The 12,388-nt window shown below is 41.0% G+C and overlaps 1 protein-coding gene across 12 annotated transcripts in view; it reads left to right on the forward strand.

Moving 5' to 3' along the window:
- Window positions 1-12,388, forward strand: part of ARID1B (AT-rich interaction domain 1B) — a 425,168-nt gene that overhangs the window by 380,594 nt on the left and 32,186 nt on the right. For 6 of the 12 annotated variants that reach the window (XM_081829188.1, XM_081829191.1, XM_081829196.1 and 3 more), the window contains 3 exons: window positions 2,083-2,228; window positions 9,499-9,608; window positions 10,338-10,496. In XM_081829188.1, the coding sequence (XP_081685314.1) occupies window positions 2,083-2,228; window positions 9,499-9,608; window positions 10,338-10,496 (415 nt within the window). The remainder of the gene's footprint in view (window positions 1-2,082; window positions 2,229-9,498; window positions 9,609-10,337; window positions 10,497-12,388) is intronic. The other 6 variants (XM_081829193.1, XM_081829197.1, XM_081829198.1 and 3 more) reach the window with 3 other exon arrangements.

Here is a 12,388-nt window from a genome sequence, read left to right on the forward strand (position 1 = left end):
TTCCCTGATGCCGAGCGATGTTGAGCACTTTTTCATGTGTCTGTTGGCCATTTGGATGTCTTCTTTGGAAAAATGTCTGTTCGTGTCTTCTGCCCATTTCTTGATTGGATCATTTGTTCTTTGGGTGTTGGGTTTGGTAAGTTCTTTACAGATTTTGGATACTAGCCCTTTATCTGATATGTCATTTGCAAATATCTTCTCCCATTCTTTCGGTTGTCTTTTGGTTTTGTTGACTGTTTCCTTTGCTGTGCAAAAGCTTTTTATCTTGATGAAGTCCCAATAGTTCATTTTTGCCCTTGCTTCCCTTGCCTTTGGCGATGTTTCTAGGAAGAAGTCACTGCGGCTGAGGTCGGAGAGGTTGCTGCCTATGTTCTCCTCTAGGATTCTGATGGATTCCTGTCTCACATTTAGGTCTTTCAACCATTTGGAGTCTATTTTTGTGTGTGGTGTAAGGAAATGGTCCAGTTTCATTCTTTTGCATGTGGCTGTCCAATTTTCCCAACACCGTTTGTTGAAGAGACTGTCTTTTTTCCATTGGACATTCTTTCCTGCTTTGTCGAAGATTAGTTGACCATAGAGTTGAGGGTCCATTTCTGGACTCTCTATTCTGTTCCTGATCTATGTGTCTATTCTGATCTATGTGTCTGTTTTTGTGTCAGTACCATACTGTCTTGATGATGACAGCTTTGTAATAGAGCTTGAAGTCCGGAATTGTGATGCCGCCAGCTTTGCTTTTCTTTTTCAACATTTCTCTGGCTATTCGGGGTCTTTTCTGGTTCCATACATATTTTAGGATTATTTGTTCCATTTCTTTGAAAAAAGTTGATGGGTTTTTTCTTAAAATGACTTATGTTAATCTTTTAAAGAATCTCTTTAAAAATAGTTTACCATTATGCATAAAAAGTCATCAGATGACTGCTTAATAGAGGCGGAGGGCATGGCTTGTAATCATAATTCATTTGGAACAGATAAGCCAAGTGTGGATTTTTTCTCTTCCTATTAGTTTTACTCCTAAGAGGAAACACTAGTAGCCAAAAGTTTGGAAAGTTTTCTCAAGGTATACTATTTACATAAGAGCCACTTGAGTACAACAGTGGAGGCTCTCCCAGATTTTGCCACATTGCCCTCATCTTTCGCTCTACCTGGTAATTCTCCCACAAGAATGAAAGCACTGCTCAGTTTCAACCTCCTCCTCCCCGGTCTCATTTCCAGCTGTTAGAGAAATGCCTTTGCGCCACACATGTCCCTTTCAGATTAAGAAATAACCTCCTCCCCTTGCAACAGTGAGAAGTTTGTCTTTCACAGAGCACACATAAAAAACTAGCAAAACTTAAGTCACTGAAAATTTAAGTTCATGGGTCTGCATCACAGTCGGGGAGGGATGACCCCAGGGCCTTTTAGGGATACTGTCAGCCAGTCTCAGCTCCCTTCCTTCCTGTCCCAGGAAAGCCTACAAAAAGAAGTGGAAGTCTGGTGTTTACTGTGTAAAGTTAATATGGGGATATTGGTGTGTTCGCAATAGTACCTAATTTCAGAATGCCAAATAACAGGGTTGAAGGGCTTTAGAAATGCTTTCTCCCATATTCATTCTATCAGAACATTTAGATTAAAGAAAAAAATTTTAAATAACATTCTCACACTGCCGATTTGATTTTCATTCCTTGACTTCTGGTTTTTGATACGAGGACACTAAGTAATGCTCACAGAGTCAGATCTTTTTAAACATTAGAAATTAATTTTGCTTGCTTTTGTAATTCCTGTTCTTATTTCAAGTTCCCCCTTTCTTGCTTATATTCCTCTGTATAAATCATAACCTGGAACACTTGACATGATTCAAAATGTATAATTTATTTGTGGAATTTATATTATTTGGAATTTTTACACAGTGGATTAAGTAATTACTTAGCAATAGTTCAGCCTCTCTTTCCGGGAAATAAGTTATTTTAAGCGAACATGAAAAATAGGAGCCCCGCCCCTTGCATAGATGCATCATGAGAAATGGCTCCCCGGGTAACGTGCCACCCGTACGTGCCGCCGTGTCCATGGCCAGTATATGTATGCATGTGCTTTCTCTTCCTACAGGCAAGGCACTTTTCCGGGCATGAATCAGAGTGGACTTATGGCTTCCAGCTCTCCCTACAGCCAGCCCGTGAACAACAGCTCTGGGCTGATGAACACCCAGGCACCCCCCTACAGCATGACGCCCAATATGGTGAACAGCTCAGCAGGTAACCACGGCAGCTCCGCACTCTGAGAGCTGCCCTCCCCTCCCCCTCTGCCCCCCTTTGGCCTGCACCGGTGAGCAACCCAAGCACTGGGATCATTGGGTGAAAAGGGGACACACTCCACTTTTCTGCTGCCTGGAAACCTGTTCAATCCATGTAACTGTTTCAAGACGTGAGGCTCACATTATATTTTGTGTAAATGATTTGAATGCCCTCTGTGTTTTTGTAACGTGTGGGCACATTCCACGGGACTCTGGGGACTGCTTGCTAGATGTATACACTAAGCTCTTTTTCTCTTTCGGCACCATTCGAAGTATTGGAAGATCCCCCGACAAAATCGATGCGCCATTCAGTAGTGGTGGAGATGAACACTTCATGTTTCAGGGGAGGTGATTGAAGTACTTTTTCACCTTGAAATATATACCCGGAAGTAGTTGTTCAGAAGTGCTGTCTGCAGATTGTCTGTAGTGAGAAATTCTATATTATTTTTTTAATGAACTATTTTAGATTTTCCCTCGTGTGTAACTTTTCCAACCCACTTAGTGACGTCAACAACTGTATTCCTACCGAATCCCATCTGATCGGTGCAGTAAGAGTATCAGTTTGTGGAAACACCAAAATGTCGACACCTGTGCAAAGAGTTTTCAGATTGCTTAGACCCTGAGCCATCTCCTCAAGCCCCGCACTACCCGGCAGTTGAGGGGCGCTGCTCTTTAGATGAGAAAAGGCTGTGGGTCGCAACTGACCTGAACTTCCAGCCCCTGTTGGGGGGGCCCTGTCTCGGGTAGGATGCTGTCCTTTGGTGAATGCAGAGCACGTGTGGCAGTTGTGTGTGTCCTGCGATGTTTAACCATGTGTTAGGGAAACGCCATGGAGTTAGAGGCTTGACGCTCTCCTAGTACCTTTTCTCATCTCCTCTGCCTTTCGCCACCCCTCTGACCTGTCCGTCTTTGAAAGGCCACCCCAGGAGCTGTTGGTAGAGGCTGGGCTTGCATCCTCTCTGAGCTTCTGAGTTGCTGGTTTCCAGGGTCTAATTTAACAGTGCCATTCCCTGATTGCGTCTCTTTAAAAATATGTGGAAGAGGAAGAAAGAGTGGCGAAATGGAAGGTTTTCAAATAAATAGAATAGCCCTTCCTGATATTGGTCATTAATCCCAGCGACGTGGGTGTTTTTAAACTTGAGATGAAAGGGGAAAGCTCTTAACCAGTCTGTTACCCAGAAACTTCCCCTCCCCTTCTCAGCACTATTCCAGGTAATAGGGTATTTGGGTTATGACATTATGTGTTTTGTCTGGCTTGCTGAAATAAAATTACTTCAGAGCATTGAAACTACACAATAAATATTCACCTACTGTTAGCAATACTCATTTTTCCCTTTTTCCTTTGGACCCCAGAACCACAAAAATAACCCACCACAAAGAGATGGCACCACATGCCCTGCCTAAGAAGATTTATGTGTTCCTAAGGAATAACCAGTTTAATGGAGATTCGCAGAGAGGGTTTCTTTTTATTATTATTATTATTCAGATAATTCAGCTCTTCGTTATTTCATACAGAGGAAACCTGTTCAATGAAAGGCTGTTTATCCTCACAGTCTTTTGTATGGGCTAGTAGGATTTTTTTTTTATTGCATTGTGTATTTTGAAACACTGAATTTTTGATAATTTAAACGTTTATCAAATTTTCCTCTGCACATTTAGGTGATTTTATTCCAGCTCTATAAGTCAAATGCTACCTGATAGAAAGTAGTCATCTAGCTAGCACATCCAAGAATATTGATGATTTAGCATGTACTGTGTATCTATTGACAGGCACACATCAAGCTGCTATCCCTGTGTTACAGTCTCCGAGGGAAACGGGAATGACAGAGGAACCCATAAAGTTATAGAGTGGCTCCTGACGAGTTTTGGTCTGAAGGTGTACTCTTGACTTTTTCTAGAGTTGGGCCAGAAATGGCTTTGATCGTCATCACATCAGTCTACTTGGTTTGGGCCCATGCAGATCAGTTACCAGTGATAATGGCAAAGCATCGTCTCTGTGTGAGGGCACTTTTGGAGAAAGTGAAGATAATACCCATGATGTCCAGGGCTGGGGGTGGGATTTGCTGAACCTCCGTTAGCAGCTTGTGCAGCTGGCCTTCCAGCATCCTCTTTGCGGAGTTCAGACAATTGTGATATAGACGGGGTACGGGGCCAAAAAGTGTCTTCCTGTGTAGTGACAAATTGTTATAGGCTCCAGTGAGCAAGTAATTATTCAAATGGAGTCAGTGTGAGTATGAATGTGACAACTATTTCTTCATTTTAAAATGCAGGGGAAGTGGGGTGCTAAGCAGTGGGGGGGATTTTTTTTCCCTCTAAAGGAGCTTTTTTCAAAAAAATTATTTGCATTAAAAGATTAGCATGACATAACACGATGGGCAAAATAATAAGTCATTTATAGCCTTGTTAAATACCCCCTTTTATAATACTCGTGTTATTAGCTATGTTATACTTCTTTGTGTTTCCTTTTATAACATTCATTAGTCATATACTTGTCTTTATATAAACCATCATCTTAAAGAAGACATCTAAATTCCAGAAAATATATCTACCATCTGTGGTTCTAAGTTTGCCTCACGGGAAGCCACTCTGCAAAATGTAGGGCATTTCCATCCGGATAACCTACAGATAGTAAATGATCAGCCATGTACTGCTGTCGTCAGGCCTTCCTCTTATACAAGAGCCCTGTCAGATTCCAGATCTTTCTGCCAACCTAGCGCCATCCCAAAGGCAGTGTCCTATTGATGTCCTACCAGGATGGGGCGTACTAGCTCCATTAGCCCTTACAGAGGAAAAAAGGCAAGCTCACTACCACAGGATCGACGGCTTCCTTCAGTGTTCTCAAAAATCGAGAACCACGTGTCACCTGGAATGCTTGTTAAAACTACAGATTTCTGGGCCCCAGTCAGAATTTCTGAGGATGTTCCTAACAGACTCCTCAGGTAGTTTTCATAAGTGCATGCTTAAGCTTAAGAACCACCGATTTAGAGATATTTTGCTCAGCAGTCTCCTGGCAGAACCCCTGCCTGCTTTGTGTGGCATTAGCTATTTACCAGATAATTTGCTGTCTTGAATTTAAAAAAAAATTTACAAAAGAGGGCACGTATTGAATGGAGCACTGGGTGTTATACGCAAACAGTGAATCATGGAACACTACATCAAAAACTAATGATACAATGTATGGTGATTAACATAACATAATAAAATAAAAAAAGAAGAGGATCTTGAAGAAAAAAAAAAAGATCTAGCACCATTAAAAAAAAAAAAGGCTAGCATATAAATCTACCAGATGGATAGGTGTTTTCTGTCTTGAGGCTTTAGGATCCTTCCCTAAGGAAGTTTTGGGTCTTTTTTTTTTAAAGATTTTATTTATTTGACAGAGAGAAACACAGCGAAAGGGGGAACACAAGCAGGGGGAGTGGGAGAGGGAGAAGCAGGCTTCCCGCCGAGCAGAGAGCCTGATGCGGGGCTCGATCCCAGGACGCTGGGATCATGACCTGAGCCGAAGGCAGACGCTTAACGACTGAGCCACCCAGGCGCCCCGGAAGTTTTGGGTGTTTAGCACCATTGCTAGTGGTTGGTTGTCTAAGCAGTTTATAAGATCGTTAGGTATTTTGTTTGGTTGCTTGCTTGGAGTTAATGATCTTAGGTGAATTGCTGTCCTCCCTCCTCCCCCAAAGACATAAAAGGTGTAATAAATGATGAAAACCATATCTCTTCAAGGGGGAAGAAGGTATACTGGGATTTTGCCAAGTCAGTTGGTAGCTGTGGACTTGGTCTGGGGCTGGGGCTTTCTGGAGAGCATAGCGAGCATACTGTGTTTGCTCAGGTTGCATGTTTCCTTGGGGTGCCTATAACGGAGAGAGAGGGCGTGGATGGAAATTACGGTGTTGTGCATCTCCCTTGCCCTGCCCCTGTGGAGGTATGTCAGCACAGAGAGGTATCAGAAGGTTCTTTCAAGGCCTTGCTGATCCGGTCCAAGAGAGAGAAATGTTTCTCCTGAGCTTCCTTCTCTCATACCCTTCATACGTGTTAATGTTCACGGTGCTCTTGATGTATGTGCCACATATAAAAAGAGTCATGACTATCTACAGATGTATACACATAGATAGGCCCTCCTGTGTTTTCAGAAACAAGGAATAAAAGATTTTGGCCGTATGCTGTATTGTTTACCGTGAAAAGAACAAACCGTATGTGTGTTTCTGGTCCCATTTCTCCATCGTCTGGGAGTGACTTTGTCGCCTTATAGGGAGACTAAGTAAAGAAAGCTGAGCGAGTAAGAGTGAATGTTTGAGTTCAGTTTTGCTCACACCATATGCTCTTATGTTCCTTTTCAAGATATTAAATCTGGGGTGGAGTAGCTGCCTTAGGACTTTGACCCACACTTACTTTAGGAAATCATTCTAACTCTTAAATTTCAGGGGTAAAGCCAGAGGCTAGCGCCTGAAATGTATTTACAGTACTCACACGGCACTTTCTGCAGGCCCGAGTTCTTTACTGCCCCTTTTTATGTCTGAACTTTAGATACTGGATTGCTGATGTCAGTAGGAGAAAGAACAGGGCCTTGATTTAACACATCCTTACCACAGTGGTGGTCTTTCTCTTCTGGGAAAGGAGAAAAAAAAATAGTGCTCCTGGACTGTCATTGTCCAGGGAGGCCTATAGCTCTTTGCAGTGATTCATTGAGAATTCTGGTAAGAAGTCAAAAATAAGCATTTCAACAAAAGGAATAGTAAAAGCCACAGTAAGGAAAGACCTTGTGATCCATTTAGTAAAATAAAATTTGCAGTGTAAGGCAGGAGTACTAAATAAAACTATTACTCTCAATCCTATCCTTATTTATCTCTCAAAAATCATAAAGCATTGCCACTTTTGACCATTTTTATATCTGCATACCCTAAATGCCCATTTAAAAATATATAATAGAGAGTGAAGAAATTTGGGGAATCTCAAACCAACAGATATGCGTAAATTCATCTGAGTCTGATTTTTAAATCAGTATAAATTATTATCATTCATTATAATAATGCATCTTAGCCTACTTCTTTATGCTTAAAAATTGTTTTGGGGTATGTTAACACAGTGAATGTATGAAGACGAATATTAGTATTTTCTGTCTCTCAACAGTAATATTCAGGCATAATTTGTTCCAAATGCTAACAGAACTATTCATTATAACCTTTGAAGAAGCAGGCCTTTGCAGAAGCCACGTGTCCGTGACTTTGCCACGTTCTCGGGGTTGTGTGGCCGTCGTTCCTAGGTGACAGCTCTGAGTAACTAGCAAGGACGTGGGGACTTTCATAAAGAAGCTCCTCCTCCCCCGCTCGTCCTGCTCTGTTTCCCCCTTCTGTTCTTCTAAAAAGGGTGTTTCTCAATGTACAGATTTACTGATCCTGGGAGAGAAGACTGCGCGAAAGCAGCCCAGCGCTCTGAGCGGGGCGGTCCTGGGGCGGTCTCTCTCAGCTGCTTTCCTGGGGTTTCACACATTCACCAAAATAACAGCATTTTTAGCTGATCCCAATAGATTTTTCTTTGCAGCTGCATCACTTGAAAAAGCTTTTTGTTCCAGTTCTTAAAGTCTAAGTATTGAAAGTAATTTGGGGGGGAAAAAAAAAGAAAGAAAGGGAAAAAACATCCCAATTATGATTTGTGTGCGTGGTGATGACTTCAAGGGCTGGCTGGCTGCAGACGGGCTCAGAACCGCTCGCCAGTGAGCACGTGCAGACCGGCGCTTCCCCGGGTGTCAGTGAGCGTGCCGCCGGACTCCTGGGCACGCGGCGGGGTCGGCGTTTTTGGCAGGACCTCTGGTCTCAACCTGCCGTGATGCTAACGATATTAGCAAATTAGCACCACCAAGCGTGCCAGCTAATTCGCCAGAGCCCTGCTCACTCCCTCACTGCTGTAATTAAAACTAATTATTTTCTAAAACATAGTAATACATGAATATGTGCAATAATCATTTTGTAGTGGGCAATCTGTGGAGCCTTTTTTAAAGCTGCTGCTTTTTTTTTTCTTTTTCTTTTTTTTTTTTTTTTTGGCACATTATGCAACATGCGCACCGCCTCGGTTGAACCAGCACTTTTGTTTGCAGAATGTAGAACGGGTCCTGTGCATAAAACCTCAGGTTTATTTTATGTTGAGATAGGAATGTTTCCTGGCTTTCGCTCATTGACAAGGCTCTTAATTCCCTCCGTTCTCTGCTCTCTTCTGCTTCCCTCCCTCCTCACACATCTGTTTGGTGTCCCGCTCCCAGCCCAGTGTTGTGCAGATGGTTTTCACAGTGGGGTTCTGTAGAAATTCAGCTGTTATTCCCTGGATATCTACACTGATTCCCTACTGTAGCCTTGTTCTTCCTTTAAAAAGAAATCCAAGCCCTCCTTTTCAACCCCAAAATATCTATTCATAGTCATAATAAATGGGTATAAATCAGTTGTTCTTTGGTGAACCTTTCCTTCTAAATCCTAAGTGAACTTGATTGAATTTCTGAGCCTTGAGATAGAAAATGAGTTTTTCTGGGAATCCGAGCGTTGAGTTGACTCTTGAGCGGGTGTGGGTATCTGACCTGGGCATTTGAGCCGCTGCTGGGGATTGATAAATGTGCACAGAGCCCCAGACTGAAAGGAAACCAGCCGCATTGCAAAATAATTAGAAATCCTGTCCTTCAAAAATTACTTTTGATTATTGTGTTTGAAGTCATTCGTTCCGACTGTTTTCCATTACTGCGGACTAGGCCACATGCGATAGATAAGACTTTCAAATGAAGCAATATAAAATGTCAAGTGATTTTGCAAACTGTAGATTCTATAAATTTGGGAAATTAAGAAGGCATGAAATCCTCCAGTCACCATGTAAAAAATACACACACCCAGTATTTCCTTTCACTCCGGATGAGCAGTTGAAACATTGGACTTAACTTCCACCGGTCACCTACTCTAGTGAAGCTATAGTAATTTTGAAAAAATAATATTGATATGAGTTGCCTTTCAGTGGTTTGGGTGTTGAGTAAATGATTGTGTTTTGTTTTGTTTTTTTTAAGTTAAAAAAGGACTGGCAGAATGTCGTGCTATTTAGATTTCCAGAAAACTGGTGTGCCCTCAGTTACAATTTCTCTTTTCTTCTCTTCCTTCAAGGGAAATTCAAGTGCCCCATGGGTCACTCAGTAACTTGTGTTAGCGGGAACACAGCCCGATGCATCACATGTATAATCCTAAACTCTTTCTCCTGTTTTCGATTAGCATCTATGGGTCTTGCAGATATGATGTCTCCCGGGGAATCCAAATTGCCCATACCTCTCAAAGCCGACGGTAAAGAAGAAGGCACTCCGCAGCCTGAGAGCAAGTCGAAGGTACTTCCTTTCTCCTCTGCACGCGGTGTGGGATCTGCCTTCCTGCAGCTGCCATGGTGTTCTAGTCACTGGTGTCAGCCTCCACTTTTGTTTCCATTTGGTTTCTTCTCTTCTGCATGCGTCCATCTCGTGCACCACGTTTGTAGTTCTCCTCTCTTTCCCCACCCCCTCCATGGTGTGGATCTGAAAGTTACTAGTTCTTACGGCATTGAACTCATGGTGGTGGGTGAGGGGCGGAGGGACAAGACCCACCGAAGAGAGATGCTTTGGGGGTGGGGACAAGGAAGGGGTCTTGCCTGGTTTTGATACTTGCAGCCATTTTCTCTGCCTTCAGTTTATAGCTTCCTGTTTTGGCCGCCTCAGCAACAACAACATACTTAATATTTTGCTTTCCTGCCTTATTTGATAAATAAGGTGAACAGCTTTTTTTTTCCTTTCTTTCTTTCATAAGGGGTAACCCATGCTTAGCGTTCCATGTAAGCTTGAAGTAAGCATGGTGGCATAGTAGCCTTATCCAGCATCCAGCAAACTTACCAAATTATACTAATTAAGAATGTTGTTTTAATACCTTTATATGTGTGTGTTTTCGTGTGTTTGTTTGTCCATGTCTTTATATATATCCATTATATATAAAAATTAGTCTGTTAAACTGGATGTGCTTTTTGTTATTTTAAATAAAGTTTGCCCTACCTTTGTCATTTTTTTTTTTTTTTTATTCCTCTACCACAGGATAGCTACAGCTCTCAGGGTATTTCTCAGCCCCCAACCCCCGGCAACCTGCCAGTCCCTTCCCCAATGTCCCCCAGCTCTGCTAGCATCTCCTCATTTCATGGAGATGAAAGCGATAGCATTAGCAGCCCAGGCTGGCCAAAGACTCCATCAAGCCCTGTAAGTGGCTCTGGTTTTTTTGTGTTTTTTTTTTTTTTTCGGTTTTTGGGGTTTTTTGATAATTAATTAATTCTACTTTAATGCTTGCTTATTTATTTGTTTTATAAGACTTTTTCTTCATAATTTATCCATGAAAGGGTTTTCTTGATAATTATACTAGTAACGAAATGAGTAACGTTGTGTAAATCATAGAAGTTGATTTCTGGTAATAAAACGGCTATTATAAAGAAGCATCTCTGTACGAAGCATGTGATTGTGTTACTGGGTCCAAACTCCTTCATGCAGTGACTTTGTTTAAATGTCTGATCCGTTGTGCACTTACAGAAGATCTTCAAAACGAGTTACTTCTCCATTTACATGGGAACTAATAGCAGCCACAGAGTAAATGACAAATTTGGCCTTTGCCCTAAATCTTTCATGGGCTGTTGTATCTGAAACATCTTATTTCAAAACTGCCTACCTGAAAATACAGATATTACACTCTGGGCATGGGTTAGCGTAATATCAGCCCTGCTTTGTTTCAATCCACCTGTCAGAAATTAACAGAAAAGGTGTAGGAATGTCAGCACATGTGAATATTTGGAATGCTACTTTTGGATTAATAATATGTACCTACATTAGAATCAGTCGAGATAGAAAAATTACCTCCTGCACAAGATTGCTGATCATCTTGAAATTAAGTGTTGATTTCCATATGATATGTAAAAAACAAAAATGGTGATGTGCCTGTAAGGGAATTTTTTTTTTTTTAGCCTTAATGTTCTTCTGTCCATAGAGCTTGGCCTTTATTTTCCTACTGAAGAAATTAATTCTGTGCCATTAAAAAAAAAAAAAAAAAAAGAGTAAGAATGGCACTGTAGTAACTTTTATTTTACATTCATATAGGGAATCAAAAGATCTGTTTAAAATAAAAAAAAAACCTTAACATGCAATTACTTGCCAAGAAGGCTTAATTAACATGCTAATTTTTGTAAGACGATGTATTGAAGAGTACAGCTCAGGAAAAGCAAGTTGGAGGGAAGAAGACTCTATGTGCAGAATCTGGCAATCTAGTCAAAACCCCAAAAGGAGGCTGCTATTAATTATCCATTCACTGGTTTAAACAAGATAGAGCTGAAGGTTTGAAGGGTTGGTGGTTCCAGTAAATGTTTGTAAAATTCATGTGGAGCTCTAGCATAACCAGCATTTTCCTTTTCAGAGGAAGAAAGGGCGATATTCGCTGTTACCTTCTCTGTAGACATGTTTCGCTTTTGCAACAACCAAGATGAAATGAAAAATGCTCTAGGGCGGGTTAAGCAGAACTAACAGGAAGGGGGAGTGCAAAGCCTGCATTTTGATGTCCTTGTGTTATTGGCTTTGAGTCTCAGAAGGCAGCCAGCGTTATGGGGGTTTTCCCCATAATCTACCCCGGTGTTGTGTTTTGTTTTGTCTTAATCATAAGAAAAGCATTTTTGAATCGGCCTACTGTCAAGTTAACAGGTGGAACTCAAATTATAACTTTTCAAAAACATTTGTATGTTGGCTCAGAGGGAAAAATTTCAGAGGTTGAAAATAATAATCTTTAAAACCTTAAGGTAATAATTAAGAATAGTAAGTTATGAAAAACAAAGACTACTAATAGATGATATTACGTGTTTAAAAAAATAAATTAACTAAAAAATAAAAAAATAAAAATTCCACATTGCCAACTCTGGATTTATAAAGATTGAGTGAGATATTTATGATATTTTAACTTAACTAATAGGTTATCTCCATACAATGAGTCCTGTAGGAAAGAAACTTCTATCCAAAAAAAAAAAAAGCCCACTTTCCACTTAAGTGTAAGAAAAAAGTAAAATGAATTGTAGACTTCATTTTCTGATTATAAAACAATTATGCTTAAAACTGTATAT

This window comes from Leptonychotes weddellii, chromosome 8, assembly GCF_054177405.1.
Source record: "Leptonychotes weddellii isolate Sample4059 chromosome 8, ASM5417740v2, whole genome shotgun sequence".
NCBI lineage: Eukaryota > Metazoa > Chordata > Mammalia > Carnivora > Phocidae > Leptonychotes > Leptonychotes weddellii.